The sequence below is a fragment of the Pseudophryne corroboree genome, chromosome 6, assembly GCF_028390025.1.
Source record: "Pseudophryne corroboree isolate aPseCor3 chromosome 6, aPseCor3.hap2, whole genome shotgun sequence".
Classification (NCBI taxonomy): domain Eukaryota; kingdom Metazoa; phylum Chordata; class Amphibia; order Anura; family Myobatrachidae; genus Pseudophryne; species Pseudophryne corroboree.
Window position 1 is genome coordinate 599,277,561 of NC_086449.1, and position 23,828 is coordinate 599,301,388.

At 44.1% G+C, this 23,828-nt stretch overlaps 1 protein-coding gene across 3 annotated transcripts in view; it reads right to left on the minus strand.

The window, feature by feature from the left end:
• HTR4 (5-hydroxytryptamine receptor 4) overlaps positions 1-23,828 on the minus strand; it is a 908,015-nt gene that overhangs the window by 251,345 nt on the left and 632,842 nt on the right. For all 3 annotated transcript variants that reach the window (XM_063928019.1, XM_063928018.1, XM_063928020.1), the window contains one exon: positions 18,619-18,772. In XM_063928019.1, the coding sequence (XP_063784089.1) occupies positions 18,619-18,772 (154 nt within the window). The remainder of the gene's footprint in view (positions 1-18,618; positions 18,773-23,828) is intronic.

Consider the following 23,828-nt stretch of genomic DNA (forward strand, 5'->3'; position numbering starts at 1 on the left):
CTCACAGTGCCAGATATACAAATACCCCCACACTGCCAGATATACATTGCCCCACAGTGCCAGTTACACAAATACCCCAGTGTCAGATACACATTACCCCACAGTGCCAGATAAACAAATACCCTCACAGTGCTAGATACAAATTGCCCCACAGTGCCAGATACACAAATACCTCAATGTCAGATACACATTACCCCACAGTGCCAGATACACAAATGCCCCCACTGTGCCGGATATACATTGCCCCACAGTGTCAAATACACATTGCCCCAGAGTGCCAGATACACAAATGCCCCCACAGTACCAGATACACAATTGTCCCCACAGTGCCATATACACAAATGCCCCCACAGTGCCAGATATACAAATGCCCCCACAGTGCCAGATACACAAAGGCCCCCACAGTGCCAGATGTACATTGCCCCACAGTGCCAGATACACAAATGCCCCCACAGTGCCAGATATACATTGCCCCACAATGTTAGATACACATTGCCCCAGAGTGCCAGATGCACAAATGACCCCACAGTGCCAGATACACATTTGCCCACACAGTGCCAGAAACACAAATGCCCCCACAGGGCCAGATATACATTGCCCCAGAGTGCCAGATACACAAATGCCACCACAGTGCCAGATAAACATTGCCCCACAGTGACAGATGTACAAATGCCCCCACAGTGCCAGATATATAAATGCCCCCACAGTGCCAGATACACAAATGCCCCCACAGTGCCAGATACACAAATGCCCCCACAGTGCCAGATATACATTGCCCCACAGTGCCAGATACACAAATGCCCCCACAGTGCCAGATAGACATTGTCCCACAGTGCCATACATACAAATGCCCCCCGCAGTGCCAGATATACAAATGCCCCCACAGTGCCAGATACACAAAAGCCCCCACTGTGCCAGATATACATTGCCTCACAGTGCCAGATATTTAAATGCCCCCACAGTGCCAGATATACAAATGCCCCCACAGTGCCAGATATACAAATGCCCCCACAGTGCCAGATACTCAAATGACCCCATAGTGCCAGATATACAGTGCCCCCCCACTCACCGCTGCCTCTTGTTTCTGCTGTGTGAGGGAAGGAGAGTGCAGCACCTTTCCTGCCCCTCAATGCTCATCAAGTCCGGTCTCTGCAGCTCCAGCGGGCTCTGATTGGCTAGCAAACCAATGTCTTATGAGATTCACCCCGCCGGCGCCACAGCCGCCGGAGACCAGACAATCCATCCCAGAGAATTGAGGGGCAGGAGAGGCACTGCGCTGCGCTCTCCTCCCCTCACATAGCAACCAGCAGGAGACAGGTATGGTGGACGGCCCGGCGGTACAGCATACCGGCTTGGAATTTCTTACCGGTACGCCGTACTGGCCAGTACCGCCATACTTGCAGCACTGCAGATGACGCATGTGTTATGGTGCCATTGTGATCACGCTCACACTGAGATTTTTATCACATAGTGATAAACAGTAGGGGAGGAAGGGAGGAGAGGGATTAGGGGAGGTAACGGGGAGTGTCAGCAAAAATGCTGGAGTGTCATGGGCGTTTTCAGGGAGTGTATATGCCATCTGCTGCAATCATGTACAGTATGTAAAGAAACATGGCTCCTGCAGTCGCTACTCCTGTGGCCAGTCTAAGTATCCATAGAGCTTCCCTAGCAGTCAATGTTACTCTTTGTTGTATATAGGCTGCATATGTGTACGCAGTTGTGAATGAGTTTGTGATGGCTCTGGTGGGCATCTATTATCTTTTCTGGGCAGTAGCTTCACTTGCTAAAATCAGCAGTTTAAAAGTCTTAAAAATCGCAACAGCATGCAAACATAAATTAGGTCCATAGTGTCCCCACTACATATTGTGCCACATTATGTTCCCCAGGTTCATATTATGCCACTCTATAGTGCCTCAACTTCATATTGTACAATATTACAGTTCCCCCAGTTCATATTATGCCACTCTATAGTGCCTCCGATTCATATTTTGCCACACTACAGTTCCCCAGTTCATATTATGCCACTCTATAGTGCCTCCACTTCATATTGTGCCACATTACAGTTCCCCAAGTTCATATTATGCGACACTATAGTGCCTCCATTTCATATTGTGCCACATTACAGTGCCCCAGTTCATACTATGTAACATTATAATGTCCTCCAGTTACTTTTATACCACATTACAAGGAGTAGGTCCAGGGGCATAACTACATATATTATAGGCCCCAAGGCAAATGTTTGTAGGGGCCCCTATGTACAACCCATTGGTGAAAAAAATATATAACACATGTAACTGTGACAGGGAAGGTGGCCACTCTCAGCTCTGGGCACCTGTAGCACAGACAGGGTTGTGGATGAAGACTCTGCAGAAGTGAGCTGTGTGTGCAAGGAGCAGGTTGTGAGGAGGTGAGCTCCAGCTGCAGAGAGTTTTACATAGGGGGTTTCCCTGCTGGCTCCCCTGGGTAGGATGGATCTTCCTGGGCGAGAAAGCTTCCTGAATATGGACTGCGTCCAGAGCACTGTAAGTGCTACGACAGTACACCCTGGAGCCATAGTAATAGGCAGCCAGCCAGTGGCAGAAGTGACCAGTTGTTCCATTAATGCGGACTCCCCCAAACTGCAGGAGGGTGCTCCTCTGAGTGAAGATTTAACTCAAGGTGGAGTGGCAGCAACTGTTGCCAGCCTGACTGTTAGTGAAGCGGGGGGTCCCGGCCTTTGGACGCTGGGGAGAATGAGCTGGCATCCCTGGGAGACACAGAGGATGAGGAGGAGATGGAGACGTATGAAAATTACACTATTAAAGAACTGCAGCGAGAAAGCCTGTCTCTGAACAATAAAATAGCAAGTAAAAAGAAGAAAATAAACTCATGCTATAAATGGGAGAGGCCGATTCTGAAGGAAGAGCTACTTGTACTAACATCTGCCCTTGAAAGGGTTAAAGCTTAAGCGGCAGTGAAGCAGTTACAGGAGAAAAGCAAAGCAAAAAGAGATAAACATGTTGTTTCCTGTGAGTCTGTGGTGAAAGATAATCAAGAAATGGAGGTCTGTCAATCGGACAAAGTTCTGTTGTGGAGGTACCGGTAGCTGCGGAGATTGAGGCTAGGGAAGCGTCTCTCCAAGATTCAGCAGTGATGCATGCAGGAAAGGGTGCGCAGGATACTGATGTGGCAGGTGCAGCAGTAATTGCTGCTGAACTTGCTGGGCTGACACCCATGCTGTGTGAACCTTCTACTGCTGGTGCAGCAGCTGAAAGTGAAGGTCTGGAAGTGGAGCGTTCTGACTTCCAGCTAAGGATGGATATTATTGGCGCAGAAAACTTGTTGGCGGCAAGGGCAGAAAAGGGCACTGAGGCAGGCACCTCTGGGGCGACTTTGGGTGCAGGTAGGTGTTCGGCTCATTATATGGCCTTTGATTTTTTAAATACAGTGGAGATTGATTTTTTGTTTTTGCAAGAGACCAGAATTAGTAGGTAGGACATCCTCCACAAGGTGAAAAGGGAGTGGAGGCATGGGCCTTCCAACTGGTCTCTTGCAGCCGAGCCATACAGTGGGGTGGCAGTGCTTTTTACTGGCATGGTCACCGAGCACAGGGTTATAAAACTAAGGGCAGGTAGATGTATGATTTTAGATGTCAACCTGAGGGGACATGACCTGAGGCTCATTAATATCTATGGGCCACAGTCAAAGTGGGACAGGAAATGTCTCTTCAGGGAGATAAAACCGTTCCTTTTTACGGCTCAGCAGATTGTCTTTGGTGGTGATTTCAACACCGTTATTAGGACAAAAGACAGGGGAGGTTCAAAGACAGCCCTGGGCTATGACTCTAATTTTTTAGTTAGTATGATTAGACAGGCAGGTTTGGTGGATGTGCACGTTCGCCACTCTCCAGACCTCACAGGTTACACTTTTTTTTAGTGGTAGTGGTAGTCATAGATCTAGTATAGATAGGTTTTTTTTGTTAAAGAGACCTCAAAAACTTTGCCTCCAGAGGTAAAGTCAGTAGAGTTCTCTGATCACGTTTTTCTCTGTCATTTTGAATGCTTCAGAAGCTGCTCAGAAGGGGTGGGGCCTATGGTGACTGAATTCTGAGTTCCTAAAGGAGGAAAAGATTAGACAATCCCTAAGAGACTTCTTTCAATCTCAGGAAACACTTTTGGAGGCTGGATGGAGTAGATCTGAGTGGCGGGAAGAAATTAAAAAGAGAATTCAGAGATTCTTCAAGAGGTTGGTAGAAAAAAAGAACTTGATAAAGCAAAATACCTACCAGAGTTTGAGAAGGAAATTAGATTTCTTGATTTCTGAGTGTGGAGATAGTGAGGAAATCTCCCGAGTGAAGGCTCAGATGAAGGAATTTCAGTATAACCGGCTTGATTCTTTGATTTTAGAAAGGGATTTTGGCAAATACCACTCAGCTGATCCTTACCAGAATTGTGGAAATCAGTTGAGATGAAGGAGGTGAGGGGTCTTTATGACAAACAGGGTGTTCTTCGTGAGGATAAGGAAGGCATCTTGGGAGTTATTAGATCCTATTAATCCGATCTTTTGTCTGAGCAGCAAGTTATCAGAGAAAGGATGGAAACATTTCTGAGGGAGACACCTGGACTTTCTCATCCAGATGTCTCAATTGAAACCTTGGGTAGGAATGTGACGGCAGAGGAAGTTAAGATGGCAATTGATACGTTAAATTGTAGGAAATCCACGGGCCTAGATGGTTTAACATCTGAGTTTTATAAAGTATTTGCAGACCTCTTCATTCCTTGCCTAGTAGAAGTATATAATGAGTGCCTGGGTGAGGGAACCCTCCCTCCTTCTATGAGGATATCTGCCCTCATATTGCTGTCCAAGAGGAAAGATCCATCTCGTATTGAGAACTGGCACCCCATTGCCCTTCTCAATACAGATAGGAAGAATTTGGCAAAGGTACTTTTCAACAGGTTGTTCGAATTTTCAGTACAACTGCTTTCCCCATATCAGCAGCGTATGGTGAAGGGCCGAAGCACATTTTTGTCTGTCCTTGGTGTCCGGGAAGCCATAGAGCGGTGCCGTGCTGAGAAATGGGGAAAATACTTGCTGGCATTAGATCAGTCTAAGGCTTTTGACTGAGTAAATCATGAGTACCTATGGGCCCTCCTTGAAAGGTATGTTTTTCCAGTCAGTGTGGGGAATTGGCTCCGAACAATATACAGTCAGGCTGAGAGCTTCCGCTTGTTAGTGGTTGGGTGGGTCCTAATTTTGAGGTGAGCTCTGGAGTCCATCAGGGTTGTCCCCTGAGCCCCCTCCTGTATGTATTCACGATTGACCCATTCATAAGAAGGGTAGAGAATAGTACGGTGGGAGGGGTGCAGCTGAGCCCAGAGTTTTCCTTTTAGGTTGTGGCTTACGCAGATGATGTCACAGTGGTTTTGTCATCAGTGGCAGAGGTACGTGATGTGGAAGAGCTCATCTGTGAATACTCTGTAGCCTTGTGCTCTAGGGTAAACCAAGAGAAGTGTGAAACTTTCTGGATGGGGGAAGAAGGGAAAGAATTTTCCCTTCCGGAAAGCCTCCCCCGGGCCAGTCCTCAGATAAAGATTCTAGGTATTTGTTTGACCATGGTGATTATGCCACTCTAAATTGGGTGGATGCTGCCAAGAAAGTGGAGTGCTGGAAGAGTTGTAAATTCTCTTTCAGGGAAAGGGTGGACTTGTGCAAAACTTACCTGATCCCGATATTTTTTATATGTCAGCTATGTGTGCTTTTTTCCTCAGTCTTTATGGGTCAGATTGAACTCCTTGTTTTTCCTTTTATTTTGGGGAAACAGGATGAATCTAATCAAGAGGTTTTACTTACAAGTTGAGGAAAGATGGAGGGGCTGGCATGATCAATGTAGTCTTTTTTTGTAACAACCTTTTTCAAACTTAACCTTGGGAGTTTATCGTTAGAAACTCCTCCTCGATGGGTAAGTGGATTTAAGGTCTGGGTGTCCCCCTTCCTCAAACTTTGATTAGGTGGTGGCCAAGTGAAGAATCTTCAAATTCGGAAAGGGTATCTTCCGATCTACGTTGTCCAGAGCTTGAAGGTGACAAAGCGTTGGGGTCTAGAAGTGGGGGAAGTCAAAAGCCTTTCCAGGAAGGAGCTGGGGGAGAGGATTTTGCGAACCCATTTTCATGTTCCGCTGTCACTAAGGGATTGCCCAAGTGATGTAGCTTATGCTGGATTAGCTCTCATAAATTCAGAGAGGATACCGTTGAAGTTTAGAGACATTGCTTGGATTTCTTTCCATGGGAAGCTTTACGTAAAGGGGAACATGATGTGGAGAAATGCCAATGATCGTGGTTGTTCACGGGAGGAATGTCTAGGGGAGGTGGAGACAATGGACCATTTTTTGATCAAGTGCCCCTTTAATGTAACAGTTTACAAGAGAGTTTCAGGAGCTTTGGGTATCCCGTGCCTTTAGGGGCTTAGCTACCCAGAGTGGGCTTATGGAGCATTCAAAAGATATGATGTATTTAATTTGAACACAATTTTTTTAGTCAGTTTAGTAGTTATATATCACACATGGATGGCACGGTGTCAGGTTTCCCTAAGAAATAAAATCCTTCCTTGTGAAATGGTGGTGGATTTGATTCTGCACGAAGTGGAAAGGATGACGGTTCTAGACAGGAAAAGGGTGGATGCTGTCAAGTGGTCCAATTGGTGGGGCCACCTGAAACCCCCTTGAGTGGGTGGCCGAAATCCTTTTTCAAAGTCTAGCTGGTACTTTTTCTATCCTTCCACATCCTGTAGATTTTTGCGATTATGATTGTTTTAAGGAACTGGTTTTGCATAGGTCTAAAAAGCTTTGCTCAGTTTTCCTTTACAAAATGTGTAAATAGTGGGATAATAATATGAAGTTTTGGGTTGTTGTTGTTTTTTTTTTTTTTTTTACAAATTTCTTTACTTTGATGATATTTCTTGGTATATTGCAGATTGCATTTCATTTATGTTATATTATGTATCATGATGTGATATATTATTAATTAATTAATTAATTAATTTATTGTATTATATTGTATTATATTGTATTATATTGTAAATATTGTACTATAAGTTGCAAGTTCAATAAATGGGAGCATTCCCTCTCAGCTCTGGGCCCGTAGAAGCTGCACTCCCAGGACCTAGGGTAACTACGCCCTAGTATACACTCTATTACACAGCCCAACACGTGTCTTGGTGCTGAGGATTTTTGAGATGATTTTATGTATATTTGGTGTGCTGATATCAAATATAACATTCATTTTTGCCTATCAGCTCTAATTTTTGAGATATAAACATAATCTAATTTGTGTTATCCTATTTCATATTAGGCTAATGATTCACATAATAAAACACAAAACGTTAAAAAACATACTGTAGTCTAAAAATATTTTCTAGCATATTTTAGTGACATCAATAAAACATACTAACATTACAGTAACACTATAGTGACTCAAATAACACTTTTTCTTCAAAATAATAAAATGAAACCATAAATTAAAAGTAAATTAGTTTAGCAAGCTTCTTTTGTGGGACATTCTTGAATGGACTTTGTTTGGACAGTCTCTTTGTAAATTCCAGCTGTAATCCAGGGCCGTCTTTTCTCTTTTCATATGGGCTCAATGGGCACTTTCCCAAGGGCTCCAGGAGTAGAAGGTCCCCAGGCTGATAGTTGAAGGTCCCCTTTTTCTAGGGGTACCAGATTTATGCAAATCGGCTCTGGGGAACTAGAGATATCTGACTTCAAAGCAGTGGTACCCATCGGAGCCTGTTAATTGCTCTTCCCAGCCAGTTATCTCAGGTTCTGTCTGACTTAGAGTTTTTCTGAGTATACTCCAGAAGTTGGGACTCTCTCCTTTCGGTGGACACTGGCAGCTTGTCTCTCCTATACCCAGGACCAGAGATATCAGCCTTCCAGCAGCTGGGCCCTGCACCAGCTTCCACACGCCTGGGATGCGGTTTTATGTATTTGTCTAAGGATTGCTATGGCTCCTGAACTCTGACCCCCAAGTCCCCAGTATCTCCTGTAAATGGGACTCTATCGTTTTTTTTTATCCTATTGAAAGCTAAGAAATCTATTTCCAGGAACTGGAGATATCTACAGTCAAGCAAGCTACCCTCCCACCAAAAAATGATGAATATTAAGCCCACTCCACTATCCACACCTCACCTGCATATTAAACACCCACTACCACCCTGGAAGTCATGTACCAGGGCCCCTTCATTCAGCCCAATGCCCCCTTCTAAAGTTTAGTGTTCTCCCTCCCACCCCATCTGTGCAGTTAAGGAGTAATTAGTAGAAATTACTGCTCCAAGTCCTTCATGCTGAGCGGAAGATAGAAGATCACCCCCTAACGCCTGCAGGATATCAAAGCTGTCGCTGACAGCACCATCCCATCCCTACCACTGGAGAATGGGTAGGGGCTCCAGTGCATTGCTTTGCCCAGGGCCTACACTGCTGTTAAGACGGCCCTGCTGTAATCTGCCATCATATGTATATCCCATCTTCCCTGGTAGCAATCTTCCATTGTTTTAATGTCCTGGAGAAATCTTTCACCTTGCTCTTCACTCATATCACCCATATTTTCTAGGAAATGGTCCAAGTGGCTGTGTAAATAATGAACTTTTATATTCCTATTACATCCAAGGTCTCTAAAATTAATGAGCATGTTGTTTACTAGCTCAGCATAGTTTTGAGCTTTGTGGCTGCCCAGAAAGTTTCTGACAACCAGGACAAATTACTTCTTGCTCAGACTGAAGGTCGCCCAGATGGCGATGTTCCACAGCCTGGGCATGTGCACAAAGTATAGCTGATAGAGAAAAACTGTTTTTGTATTTGGAATTAGCACGCCCAATATAACCAAAATCAATACTAACATTCCAGGCACCAAACAAATATTTTTTTTTTTTTGTTGGGCAGTGTTATTAAGGCACTCTTTTTCATATACTGCATACCAAAGTGTGTTGGGGTATTTTGTATTCCTCCCTGTTACTTGTGTTCCTTGTTTGGGACAATAATAAACCTGTCCCCCAATTATCCAAATCCTTAAATAAGGATTGTTGTCATATACAGTAGGATGGACCCCTAATAATCACACTTCCGGATGTCTCATGCAGATTTATCATCGCCATAGGAACTCAGATTGTATCACATTCAGTTTCTAGAGGAATCTTAAATCCATAATGTGTGTATTCAACACTGATTATTCTGAACACACATTTATTTTTCGAGATAATAAGCTGTACAGCCACTGTATGATTTATTTATAAGGTTACCCTGTGACCCTTTAATAATTAAATTGCTAGTATGCTGTACTTACAGTAGGATGCTCAAAATAATACCAGTATCAATATGCATATCTAGTCAGTAAGACGCCAAATCATGTGTTTTCTGCCCATTTGTACTTCATGCAGCCATAGCACTGCAGATACACATTTGTGTGTGAGTAGTATATTTCCCAAAGTGACTACTACTGGATACATTCTGTATACATTGAATTCAGCACGGATTATTCCAAAATACACATTTATTTCTTAAGGCCATCTACTATACAGCCACTGTATGGGATATTTGTATAGTAAACAGGTAACAAGGCTTGGCACAATCTGCTCAGCAAAGTATGCAAAGCAGGGAGATGCTGTCCTGTAGAGGCGCTCTCCCTGCTCTGCTACTCTGCTGTTGTCTATAGTGACACGCAGTGCTGGTAACAACTACTGCACCTGTCAAACTCTATGACAGGCAGTGGCACTGACAGTGTCAGCTGGGAAATGCGGCTATCTTCTGTAGTCCCCCCTCCTGGCTGCACCTGTGAATCGCTGCAATCTTGCCAGAGGGTAGCCAGACGGCAATAGGACCCTGCAGTTTGTTGGAGCCCCAACTGGCACTGCCTGCTGCCATTGACAATTAACTCTAGCCAACCAGTACACAAAGCATAGGACCCTGCACAGCCAGGAAATACACTGCATTGGTGGCTGGCCAGGTCAGTGGCTAATAAGGTGAGGGGAAAAATAATATAGGGGCTGTCCACGATAGGGGAAGCTGTCCCCCGCTTCCCCTACCATGGTGCCTGTTCTGTCATTTTTACTGTATACGCCTCTGCTGTGTCTGGGTGGCATAATGTGTAAGCTGCATTCCTGTGGGCATTATGTGTAAAGGGCACTACTACTGTGGGCATTATGTTTATAATCAGAACCACTACTGTGGGCATTATGTGTATAAGTGGCACTACTACTGAGGACATTGTGTATAATGGGTACTACTACAGTGGCCATTGTGTGTATATGGGACACTGCTACTGTGGACATTGCATAAGGGGCACTACTACTCTGGGCATTATGTGTATATGGGGCACTGCTACTGTGGGCATTGTGTATAAGGGGCACTACTATGTGGCATAATGTATTTAAGGGCACTACTGTGTGGCATAATGTGTATAAGGGGTACTACTGTGTTGCATAACATAAATAAGGGGCACTACTATGTGGTGTAATATGAATCAGAGGCACTACATATGGTTTACTGTCAATAGGATTGTTCTTGTCATGATCTGGGTTATTGGACATCATTATTTACCTTCCAAGTGTCTCCTGAGACTGGCCCAGCATTCCACAACGGGGTTTAATCTGCGCTGTCTGCATGCAGCACGCTGTATATCATTACCTCAAGTCTCTTCACTGTGATCCCACAGCGCTGTCATGACAGTCCTACAGCTTAGTTACACTGTTTGTAAGAATGGCGTCTCCTGCCCTCCATGGCCTCCACCGCCATTACTGCTGTTTACCACATGGAATATACAAACAGACTTTCCCTTCAAATGCAAACATGGGCGCAGCCATGTTTTTCCTCATCACATGTCATTTCACAACCTATCTTCTGCACTCTGGATTCTGCCTAATTATCCAGCCAATGCCTGCTTCCCAGCTGGTATAAATATCCTGCTCCTGGGCTGGATAATCTTCAGTGCTTTGGTTGTCTAACCTAAACACATGTCTCTCCTGCTTGTGGATTCTACTGCTTGTTTCTCCAGGTATTCCAGCTCCTGTGATTCAGCTCCACTAAGAGACCCGCACCTGTTTCCATCCTGCGGTGCAGCCTGACTTCTGCAGTGTTCCAGCATTGCTTCTGATTACTCTCCACGATCAGACACCGGCTTCCTGCTTCCAGCATTGGTCCTGCTTCACTTCCAGCCTCCAGCGGTGTCCTGGTATCGTTTTCAACTTCTCCTCTCTGCTACACCGCTCTCCCTACTTCACAGCATATTTACCACGGCCTACCAGCTTTCCACAGTGCTCCTGAGTCACTGGTATTCTGCAAGGTGTGCTTCAAGTTTTCTTCAGTTTATTTCCACGTCATCAGCGGTGTTCCTATATCACCTGAAATCTGTGACCATTCTTCCATTGAACCACAGCGTCCATCGGTGCTCACCATAGGACTCTAAATCTACAGTGGTGAGTTCTGCACATCTTTTTACTCATACCATTTCCATCCGGCACTCTCTGCAATTATACCAAGTACCATCTACTTCTGTGCATCTGTGTTACTCCAGCCTTTGTGTACCATCTGCTGGGCAGTACCAGTTCATACCTCTCCTCAGCAGTTAGCTGTGGCATACGGACTTACCATCTCCAGTTCTGGCAAGGACTCTGTAACATTCTGTTCTGCAAGCCACAGCACTAATTACCTCTGCGCTTCTGGGAACTGTACTGTAACTTATCATTGCACTTCTACTGTGACGTTATTGGATACTCCAGGTGTCTAAAGCTGTGTGTTCAATAAACTGACTTTACCTTTTTACAACTTCGTTGTCGTGGTCACGCCTTCGGGCAAATGGTACTAAATCTCCTGTATGTCTAGGAACCCAATACTACCTACCCGGTTCACCTACATGCCAGCCCCTACATCTGAGGCTTCTCCAGGTCAGCCTCAGCCCTCAGTTGTGACAGTTCTACTTTGCAGTGTAATTTTAAATGGGTGTACTGTTGTGTAGCCAAGCACCTTCCTTTTGAGACCACTCCCCTTTTTTGCAGCACATGCTTTCAGTGCACACTATGCCTCTCTAAATTATGTGTGGGAGGGAGAGCACAAATTTACAGTTTGCAGGGGGGCGCTGAACACCCTAGCACCGGCCCTGCAGGTAACACTTTAATAACAGATTCAACAAAGAAGCCATGAAGCCTTGTCACTCTCCCAACATCATGCCTCCTTTTTGGGAAATGGTGGCCATTGCACCCCCTCTCCGCCCGCAAATGGCAGACTGTCAATCACTGAGAGTCTGCTGCTGATATGCATCTAATGTTGCAGACCCATACTGAACATGTGCGACAATGGAACTTTGCGGAATGCCCCACAGATCCAACAGGACATGAATCAGGACATGTGCAAGCTACGAGTTAGTGGAGAGAGGTCCTTCAAAAACCTCTCTGGGGATTTTTGTTGAGAGAAGCCCATAGGCTATTGATGACTACATATTGGTGGTCATTCCGAATTGTTCGCTCGCTGCTATTTTTAGCAGAATTGCTAATAGGCTAAAATCCGGCAGTTCCGCGCATGCGTATGCACTGCAGGGCGCACGCGCTAAGCAATTTTACATAAAACTATGCTATTTTACTCACGGGCGAATTAAGCTTTTCAGTCGCTCTGTTGATCGGAGAATGATTGACAGGAAGTGGGTGTTACTGGGTGGTAACTGAGCGTTTTCCGGGAGTGTGCTAAAAAATGCAGGCGTGCCAGCAGAAAACGCAGGAGTGGCTGGAAAAACGGGGGAGTGGCTGGCCGGACGCTGGGCGTGTTTGTGACGTCAAACCAGGAACTAAACGGACTGAGGTGATCGTAATCTAGGAGTAGGTCTGGAGCTACTCAGAAACTGCAAGGAAATACTTAATAGCAGAATTGCTAATCTTTCGTTAGCACTTCTGCTATGCTAAGATACACTCCCAGAGGGCGGCGGCTTTGCGTTTGCATTGCTGCTAAAAGTAGCTAGCGAGCGAACAACTCGGAATGACCACCCTTGTACAAACGCTCCAGAATAAATGCAACCATAATGAACACAGCAGTGAATGGGAAAATAATTTGAGAACACAATCTGGTGCAATATTGCATGGATTTGTCTGTACGGTGTGGATAATGGGGCACATTCACATTCTGCATTGTGTGGCCCTGTGTAGACACCTGTTTTATACTGTTCCGTGTTTAAAAATATCTACTTTTTTTCAAATAAGACTCTCACGTCAAATACTGTCTATTGTATATTAACAATGGACTTAGCTCCTGGGGTAATTTTTTTTTTTCTTTCAAACTTTTTATTAGTTTTCAAACAACAGTACAGTTACACAATTTAGACACAATAAAAGACAGTGGAATCAATAAATCTTCAGAAAATAGTACAAGACTGTAAATCAGCAAATATTAGCAAAGTTAGCTTAGAAGTTTTACATAGAAAAAAATAAAGTATGTCTAATATATAACAAGCAAACTGCAAGAAAAACATAAGTAAATAAAGGCAATAATACTGTATAACAAAGAAATACTGTAGAACAAAAGAAAATTTGCCTGTCTGTTCAGTGCATCTCAAAGCTATTATAGATAAGACAGGTCACATAGAATTTGCACACTTGCACGGGGCGGGTTTTCACTCTCTTGGGCAGCGGCTATCTGATCGCAGAGGAGCGATCAGGTCTGAATTAGGCCCAGAATCTCTATCTATCTATCTATCTATCTATCTATCTATCTATCTATCTATCTATCTATCTATCTATCTATCTATCTATCTATCTATCTATCTATATCCCCTGCTCAGAAAAAAAAACATTTAATCTCTGATTAACCTAGTTCTTGTCAGAAATGTAAGAGAGATGGAGCAATTATTCTACTGGGGAATGTTAGAAAATAGCCCACTGTTGGAATGAGATATTTACAGGTCTAGTTATCATCATAATTATTGGGTTGTCCCTTTTCAAAGTTCCAACTTCTATGTTGTTTCGTAGTCTTGGGAAGTGGTCTCCTATTCTAGCTTACATTCACTGGCTCCAATTTTTCCCCTTTTCAGACTGTAGATTGACAATTGCTCATAAAGCCATCCTCTGTAAATGGACCTCCCCTCCCTGTGTTCTCTAGCAATGGTTAAAAGAGACCTCTTGGATATTTTATATTTTGAGCGACGTGCAGCATTCCATTATATAGAAAAGGGAGTGGAATGGTTCTGTTCTAAATGGGGGATCTACTGTATATTGGATATGTAGATATCAATATACAGCAGGATATTATGAGAGTATTTGTATATTTATATAAACACTAAAGACTGAGCTTAGCAGGAGATTCACTTCCATATACTACTCTGTTGTGTTCTGTAGGGCGTCCTGTAGTCTATTTTGATTTCCTAACTTGTACCCATGTTTATTGATTCTTACCCCTTACTGAAGTTCCTATTTGGAAACTCTCCGACCTCTATTCCCTCTTTGGTTCTATGTGACCTGTCTTATCTATAATAGCTTTGAGATGCACTGAACAGACAGGCAAATTTTCTTTTTTTCTACAGTATTTCTTTGTTATACAGTATTATTGCCTTTATTTACTTATGTTTTTCTTGCAGTTTGCTTGTTATATATTAGACATACTTTATTTTTTTCTATGTAAAACTTCTAAGCTAACGTTGCTAATATTTGCTGATTTACAGTCTTGTACTATTTTCTGAAGATTTATTGATTCCACTGTCTTTTATTGTGTCTGAATTGTGTAACTGTACTGTTGTTTGAAAACTAATAAAAAGTTTGAAAGAAAAAAAAAATTACCCCAGGAGCTAAGTCCATTGTTAATATGCAATAGACAGTATTTGACGTGAGAGTCTTATTTAAAAAAAAGTAGATATTTTTAAACAAATGACTGCACATCAGAGGCGCAATCAGTAAAGATCATAAAATTCACCAATGACACCACCGTCATCGGCCTCATTAAGGACGGGGACAAATTGGCCTATAGTCGGGAAGTAGACCGGTTGGCCCAGTGATGCAGCCACAACAACCTTGAGCTCAACCCCCTCAAAACTGTTGAGATTATAGTGGACTTCAGGAAGAAGTCAGCTAGTGCACCTCCGCTAACGATTGCTGACAGTGTGGTATCGCTAGTGGACGCCTTCAAGTTCCTAGGGACCACAATCTCCTGGGACCTTAAATGGTGGTCCAATGCTGACGCCACTGTTGGGAAAGCGCAGAGGTTGTTCTTCCTCAGGCAACTAATGAAGATCAACATCCCACAGAAGCTTCTGCTCCTCTTCTACTCCGCGATTGTGGAGTCGGTACTGTGCTCCTCGATACTGGTATTGTACAGCTCTGCCAGCACGAGGGAGACATGCAGGCTCCAAAAGGTGGTCAGAACCGCAGAGAAGATCATCGGGGCCGACCTTCCCTCAGTCCATGACTTTTACCTTTCCAGAGCTAAAAAGCGGGCAACAAAGATAGTAAAGGACCAGCTACACCCTGCCACAGCATGTTTAACTTGCTTCCTTCAGGCAGGCATTACAGGGCCTCAAAAGTTTCTTTCCCCAAGCGGTCCGCCTGCAAAACTCCTGAACATTGACCGACTTGACGTACATGTAACTCATTTATGTCCCTACGGTATACCTGTTATGAACTGAGTACCTGGAACTCAGGGCAGTACGCGGCAACCGGAAAGTTCCAGTACTCATGGGTAAAGCTGCAGCTAGAATGGATGACCGGTGCCACTCGTACTCTACCCCTGACTCCGTTATTCCTCCCAGTCATTGGTTGGTGCCTGTAGAGCTAGTCTTCTCCTTTAGCAGCCATGTTTGAATGGGCAAATTAGGTTCGCCCAGACTCCGATGCCCCCAGGTCTTACGAGGTAACAAGGCACCAAACGAGACTGTGAGTGAGTAAGGGGAAGGCTAACTAAACCCTGCAACACTAAATACATGAGTGATAGTGAAAGCATCAATGCTCTAAGATGTTATAAGCAAATAAACAGTGAGAGCAACAATGCTCAGGGATATTATAAATAGAAATGCAGGCAAAGAAATGTTTGTGTGGATACTCCACAAAAACCTGAACACAAGGCTGATTGTATTTGGTCAGGTCATCAATCAGGCTAGGTTACAGGTCACAGGCACAATACAGGCTGACAAGATCTCCTACGAGCTGACAGGTTCACACAGAAGGAGGAACTATCACCAGAATTTTGGGAGTGACCAGGAAGGAAATATAAATGGAGCTGCACCAATCACCGCACAAACCCCCGATTGCAAAATACCATGCAGCCGCCCTGCTGCACATCCCAGCACAACAGCTGAGTACTTAGTTACCCAGCAACGGGGAATGCCGTCTGCTTCTGGTGTCCACGTTACCAGGAATCCAGTGGCTCTCAGCGCCTGGCGTCTACCTGTTGCTAGGTGCCAGGCGGGGACCAGGAGACTTTGTGCTTAGCGTCTGCCTGTTGCTAGGCACTGGATGGGGGTCAGAGGGAGGAGCGGCGTCCCGGCTCCTAAGCAACGGCCTGGACAAGTGCCTCCTGGGGAAAACAGTACCCTTCCCCTTGAAGAGGGGTTAAGAAACCCCTAGATCCAGGTTTCTGGGGATATTTCTTGAAGAATCCCTTCTTTAATTCAGGAGCATGGAGGAACTTTCCAGGTACCCAAGTTCTCTCTTCAGGACCATAGCCTTTCCAATGAACTAAATAATGTACTTGATCACGTACAAACTTGGAGTCCAGGATTCTCTCAACAACAAATTCTTGATGTCCCCGAATCATGACTGGAGTAGGTTTCCTGAAACCTTTCACTTTAAATTTCTTAGAAACTAATGCCGGTTTAAATTGAGAACAATGGAAGGTATTATTGATTCTCAAAGATCTCGGTAATTGCAGATGGAAAGCAACATGATTGATTTTCTGGATGATTTGAAATGGTCCAATGTAACGGGGACCCAGTTTCTGATATGTCTGGCGGAGCTTGATGTTTCGGGCAGATAACCATACCATGTCTCCTACTTTGAAAGAACAAAGTTTCCAAAACCTGTCAGCAAATCTCTTAGACCAGACTGCCGCATCCTCCAAGGCTTAGTTTACTTCCCTCCAAATCCTCCTAAGGCAAGACACGGGAGAAAAAGAAGAACTAGACTGTTGTGATGGAGTGAAAGTATTGAATTTAGGATGAACACCGGAAACACAGAAGAAAGGAGACATGAAAGTTGAAGAATGTTTAAAATTATTATACGCAAATTCTGCAAAGGGTAGATGATCCTGGCATTTAGAGATATAACATTGTAGATACTGCTCAAATGATTGATTAACCCATTCTGTCTGGCCATTGGACTGTGGGTGATATCTTGACGAGTGACTGATATTGATTCCTAGTTCCGCACAGAAAGATCTCCAGAAACGGGCTATGTATTGAGAGCCTCTATCTGAATGTCTTGTGGTAGGCCATGAATACGGAATATGTGTTGAATGAACAGAGAAGCAAGATCCTTAACATTGGTTCCGGTATGAATGGTTGACAATGTTAAGGTCGACACATGGTCTGTTGGTGTCTGCAGAGCTAGTCTTCTCTTTTAGCAGCCGCGTTTGAATGGGCAAATTAGGTCCGCCCAGACTCCGATGCCCCCAGGTCTTACCAGGTAACAAGGCACCAACCGAGATTGCGAGTGTGTAAGGGGAAGGCTAACTAAACCCAGCAACACTAAATACACGAGTGATAGTGAAAGCAACAATGTTCTAAGATGTTATAAGCAAATAAACAGTGAGAGCAACAATGCTCAGGGATATTATAAATAGAAATGCAGGCAAATAAATGTTTGTGTGGATACTCCACAAAAACCTGAACACAAGGTCAGGTCAATAAATCTTGCTAGGTCTCCAGGTCACGGGCACAACACAGGCTGCCAGGATCTCCAACAAGCTGACAGGGTCACACAGTAGCAGGAACTATCGCCAGCGTTTTGGGAGTGACCAGGAAGGGAATATAAATGGAGCTGCACCAATCACCGCACAAACCCCTAATTGCAGAATACCATGCAGCTGCCCTGCTGCATGTCCCAGTACAACAGCTGAGTACTTAGTTACCCAGCAACGGGGAACGCCGTCTGCTTCTGGTGTCCCCATTGCCAGGGATCCGGCGGCTCTCAGCGCCCGGCATCTGCCTTTTGCTAGGCGCCGGGCGGGGACCAGGAGACCTTGCACCCGGCGTCCGCCTGTTGCTGGGGTCAGCCAGGAGGCGCGGCATCCCGGCTCCTAAGCAACGGCTGGCATGTGCGCTTTCCGGCGCTAACAATACCTATCTGTATGACTTTAATTACATTCCCCCCACCTGCTTATCTATTACTTACTTGGCTGTTGTACAGCAAACTGAAGACAAATTCCTAGAATACGCAAGTATACCTGGCCAATAAAGCTGATTCTGATTACAATATGAGGAAATGGAGCATTAGGGAAGTAAGCATGCCCATTTCCTCTTGACCGCTGTCATGTCTTTTATTATGCGAATGACAGTTACTGGGATGTTTATGAATAGTCTAAGGTCATGACATTGCCTACTTGTACATTTTTATGCACTTGTGTGTAACATTACTATTCTACCAACATATCAGCAGTAACTGTGATGCAAATTTTTATTAACTCACCAAGTCTAGAATGCCAATGCTATTCCATCCTTGCATAATTGGGAGGAATGATATAAATGTTGGAATAATCCAACAGCCTCCAAGCATCAATGCTATTCGCAGTGGTGTCATCTTGTTCCTGTAAACCAGAGGCTGGCAGCAGATCGCGTAGTATCTTGAAAAGAAAAAATAAAGAAGTACATAAGCAAATGTCAAATTTCAAATGCATGCATTGCATATATATTATGTCCTATGTAATGATAGACAGTACAATGTGCAATCAATGACCCCATTAGACTACAAAGCTACTCACAGCCTTCATGAATCCTGCGGTTACATTACAGCTGCTTATTTGCTGAGGTTGCTAGAATTAGACATTAACCACTCAAATCTATTTAGCAAAATTAATACATATACGGCACTATAGATCTGTGGTGGATGTTCAAGTGTGTGTGTGCTAAATAAATAGAATAGATACATAGACAGTCATGCTGAGTATTAAGGCATTAGTATCCAAATTTATTGTTGGAAACTGTGTTTGCACACAGGCCCTCATTCCGAGTTGTTCGCTCGTTCTTTTTCATCGCATCGCATTGATTTTCCGCAAACTGCGCATGCGCAATGTTCGCACTGCGACTGCGCAAAGTAAATTTGCTAAGAAGTTTGGTATTTTACTCACGGCATAACGAGGATTTTTCTTCGTTCTGGTGATCGTACTGTGATTGACAGGAAGTGGGTGCTTCTGGGCGGAAACTGGACGTTTTATGGGAGTTTGCGAAAAAACGCTGCCGTTTCTGGGAAAAACGCGTGAGTGGCTGAAGAAACGGGGGAGTGTCTGGGCTGGAGTGTCTGGGCTGGGTGTGTTTGTGACGTCAAACCAGGAACGAAACTGACTGAACTGATCGCAGTGGCAAAGTAAGTGTCGAGCTACTCAGAAACTGCTTAGAAATTTATATTCGCAATTTTGAGAATCTTTGGTTCGCAATTTTGCTAAGCTAAGATTCACTCCCAGTAGGCGGCGGCTTAGCGTGTGCAATGCTGCTAAAAGCAGCTTGCGAGCGAACAACTCGGAATGAGGGCCACAGTATACAAAATTTCTAAATCACGTGAAGGAAGGGGGGGATTGGGGGCAGAAACTTTTTTGGCTTAGGGAAGTAACATTTCTAATTATGCAAATGCACAATTCTTTTCTATGAATATAACATTAAAAAATACAGGCTTATATGTTATTCTGTGCATGTCTGTTCACAAATACACAAACATGATTTTACTGTACTTGCCACCCCTCACTTCTAGCGTCTCAGGTTATCAACACTGACTGTGTGATGCCGTTGTGCAACTGACATTGCAGGCAAGCACTACACATGAGCAGTACGGGTTTGGTGCATGCAGGGCCGTCTTAACAGCAGTGTAGGCCCCCGGACACAGTAATGCCATCTTAATAGCAGTGTAGGCCCCCGGGCACAGTAATGCCATCTTAACAGCAGTGTAGGCCCCTGAGCACAGTAATGCACTGGGCCCCTACCCATTTTCCAGCGGTAGGGGTGTGAAAGTGCTATCAACGGCAGCCTTAATGTCCCGCGGGTAGTCCATCTTCCAGCGGTAGGAGATGTTCTATCTTTCGCTCAGCATGTAGGACCTGGAGCAGTAATCTCTGCTAATTACTCCTTTACTGCACAGATGGGGCTAAACTGTAGAAGGAGGCACTGGGCTGAATGAAGAAGCCCTGGTATATGACTTCCAGGATGGTAGGGGGTGGTGGATAGTGGAGTGGACTTAATATTTATAATTTTCCGGTGGGAGGGCAGCTTGCTTGACTGCAGATATCGCAAGTTTCTGAAAATAAATATCTTAGCTTTGAATGGGATAAAAAACTAGAGTGTCCCACCTGTCAGGAGGTACTGGGACTTGGGGATCAAAGTTCAGGAGCCAGAGTAATCCACCAACGAAAATCTAAACTGTATATTAGACGTGTGGAGCTGGAGCAGGGACCAGCTGCTTGAAGGCTGATATCTCTGGTTCTGGGCACAGTAGAGAGAAGCTGCCAGTGTCAGACAGAACCCAAGATATCTGGCTGGGAAGAGCAATTAACAGGCTTGGATGGGGACTACTGCTTTCAAGTCGGATATCTCCGGTTCCCCAGGGCCGATTTAAAAAAATCTGGTACCCCTGGAAAGAGGGGACCCTCAGCTATCAGACTAAAACTCTTATACTCCTGGAGCCCTTGGGCAAGAGCCCATTGAGCCCATACAAAAAGATGGCCCTGGGTGCATGCGCAAAGAACCAATCATCAGTACGCTGCGCTATGTGCCGCAGAAACATTGGGACCTGAATCAGACTCATAGTGAAGTACAGGAAGAGTGATTACTGATAAAATACTGGTTTTCAAAATAGAGCTTTAACGTACAACGTACTGAGCCAAGGGGGTAATTCCAAGTTGATCGCAGCAGGATTTTTTTTAGCAATTGGACAAAATCATGTGCACTGCAGGGGAGGCAGATATAACATTTGCAGAGAGAGTTAGATTTGGGTGGGTTATTTTGTTTCTGTGCAGGGTAAATACTGGCTGCTTTTTACACTGCAATTTAGATTGCAGATTGAACACACCACACCCAATTCTAACTCTCTCTGCACATGTTATATCTTCCCCCCCTGCAGTGCACATGGTTTTGCCCAACTGCTAAAAAATTTCCTGCTGCAATCAACTTGGAATTACCCCCCAAGTTCAGCTCAGTTAAGACAGACTAAAGCTAACAGAGTAAAACTAATATATATATATATATATATATATATTTATCCTATATAATACAAGGATAACTGCTCCTCATCTCTGTTATGTGCACCAGAGGCCACTGGAGGCCGCCACATAGACCATATGAAAAAGAAAGTGATCATGTAGGGAGATGTTACAAACTGCTGCTAATTACCTAAAAACACTGTTTTAACTGTTTTTACACTTGCTGAATATGTAGAGAAGGTGCTGGAAAGAAAGAGATTAGAGGTAGAGGTAGGTTTTGGTGTGGCAGTTGCAATTTATAGCAAATTAACTGTATTTTCTTTCCTTCTGTTTGATTTCCACTTACGTTTACATTAATCTAATGCTGCTCCTCACCTATGTGGTGCTGCTGGCAGCCTCTAGAAGGACAAGGACACACACAGACCCCCTATGTACACTGCACACCTCAACCATATACTGCCCCTATATACACAAAGCACCATCATACCTATCCATATAGTGCCCCCTAAATACAGGGCATATCCCTCCTCCATATACTGCTTCCGCCATATATCGCATACTTTGCACCCCCTCCTTCATATACTATGCTGCAACCCCAGGTTACTTGCCATCCCTGCACTCGGCAACAAGTAACAGCAGTAACCAAGAAACAGATGTAGGAACCACCAGACAGTCCCGCAGCAATGTGGGTCGAAGCATCAGGGACACGTGTGGCCACTTACCGATGGGAGGGAGAAGGTGACTTAGTCCAGCAGGAAGGGGTGAGACTCTGTGTGGGATGAGCAGTGAGTTGACTGGGAGGAGGAGGTGTCGGCACTGGGGCTGCAGATGATGCGCGTGAAGAAGCAGATAATCGTTTCAACTGCCTTTTATTTACTTGCCCCTCCCACACAGGCCATGCCCAGACCCCTCCAGCCAGATGCTGGTGGCTACTGGTGTCCTCTACCCCCATACTAGGCAAGAGCTGTGCGAGGACTGGTGAGTTTACAGTGCCAGTACTGGTGTATATAGAGCAACATCATTATAGCCTTCCCATTACATATAAACAGCATCTATACTGTATATATAAGTGGCTAACGCTACACCCTCAGCAGTACAGAGCCCCAGCTCCCAGCAGCAGGACTTTCAGAAACTCGTCAGCTTCTGTGTGAGTAGCGCCCCCCTCCCCCCCTCTATAATCCGGCCCTTCATTTTGACGGTCTTTTCACTAGATATATATATATATATATATATATATATATATATGTAGCAAAAGTAGAAAATCCACTTATACCAGCACACCTGAAGTAGCAGAAAAAGTTCCTTTTATTGTTAATCCATTATTATCTTGGATATACAGTGCATTGTGCAATTGTGCAATTCAATGGATAGGCAGTCAATAAACAAAAGAATATTGGTTCCAATGCATGTTACCAGTCAGAAGCTCCACCAACAGCTGTTTTGGTGCCACAGCACCTTCGTCAGGGTCCAGGAGCCATGCAAATGTCATTGAAGCAAATGTCATAGAAGCCATCCATGCATGGATGGCTTCTATGACATTTGCTTCTATGACATTTGTCATAGCTCTGTGGCTCTGGTCCTAAAACGGAAGAGGCGGCAGCATACATCACACTACGGGACACAGACAACCATTAATGGACTAATATATGAGACTGAAGTGGGTTCGAATGCGCAGCTTTATACCTACACTAATATATACACATATATATATATAGAAGAAAAAGGTTTCTCTTGGGAGCTAGATCACATCAGAGTTCACTTTGAAATACATTTATTTTAAAAGTTAACATTGAATGTTATAACAATACATAAAAATCCAATAAAACATATAATTGACTTTATACCATAGATGGAGAATACAAACTAATTGTCTATTGACATAAGTGATAGTTATTTCTACCAATGTGTTCAGAAGTACGTTCAACTTCACAATTGCGCGAATACCCAACGCGTTTCGTCCACACGGGACTTCATCAGGGGTCGTGAGCGGTGTAGTCAAGAGTTTGTGAATCTCTGAGTCCCAACCAGCTTTTTGCCGTGGGTATGAAGGATTTTATAGCATTCGTATTTACCATATATAATTCGTCAATATATAAAACAATGCAATTGCTGTGACAGTAACCTTTGGGATGTGTTAAGAACAGTTCTTAATTTGAATAAGAATGAGTCTATATACGCATTTCCCTTAGTGCTATCTCAGGAATCCTATTCACAGCAGGTTATAGCTGTGAATAGGATTCCTGAGATAGCACTAAGGGAAATGCGTATATAGACTCATTCTTATTCAAATTAAGAACTGTTCTTAACACATCCCAAAGGTTACTGTCACAGCAATTGCATTGTTTTATATATTGACGAATTATATATGGTAAATACGAATGCTATAAAATCCTTCATACCCACGGCAAAAAGCTGGTTGGGACTCAGAGATTCACAAACTCTTGACTACACCGCTCACGACCCCTGATGAAGTCCCGTGTGGACGAAACGCGTT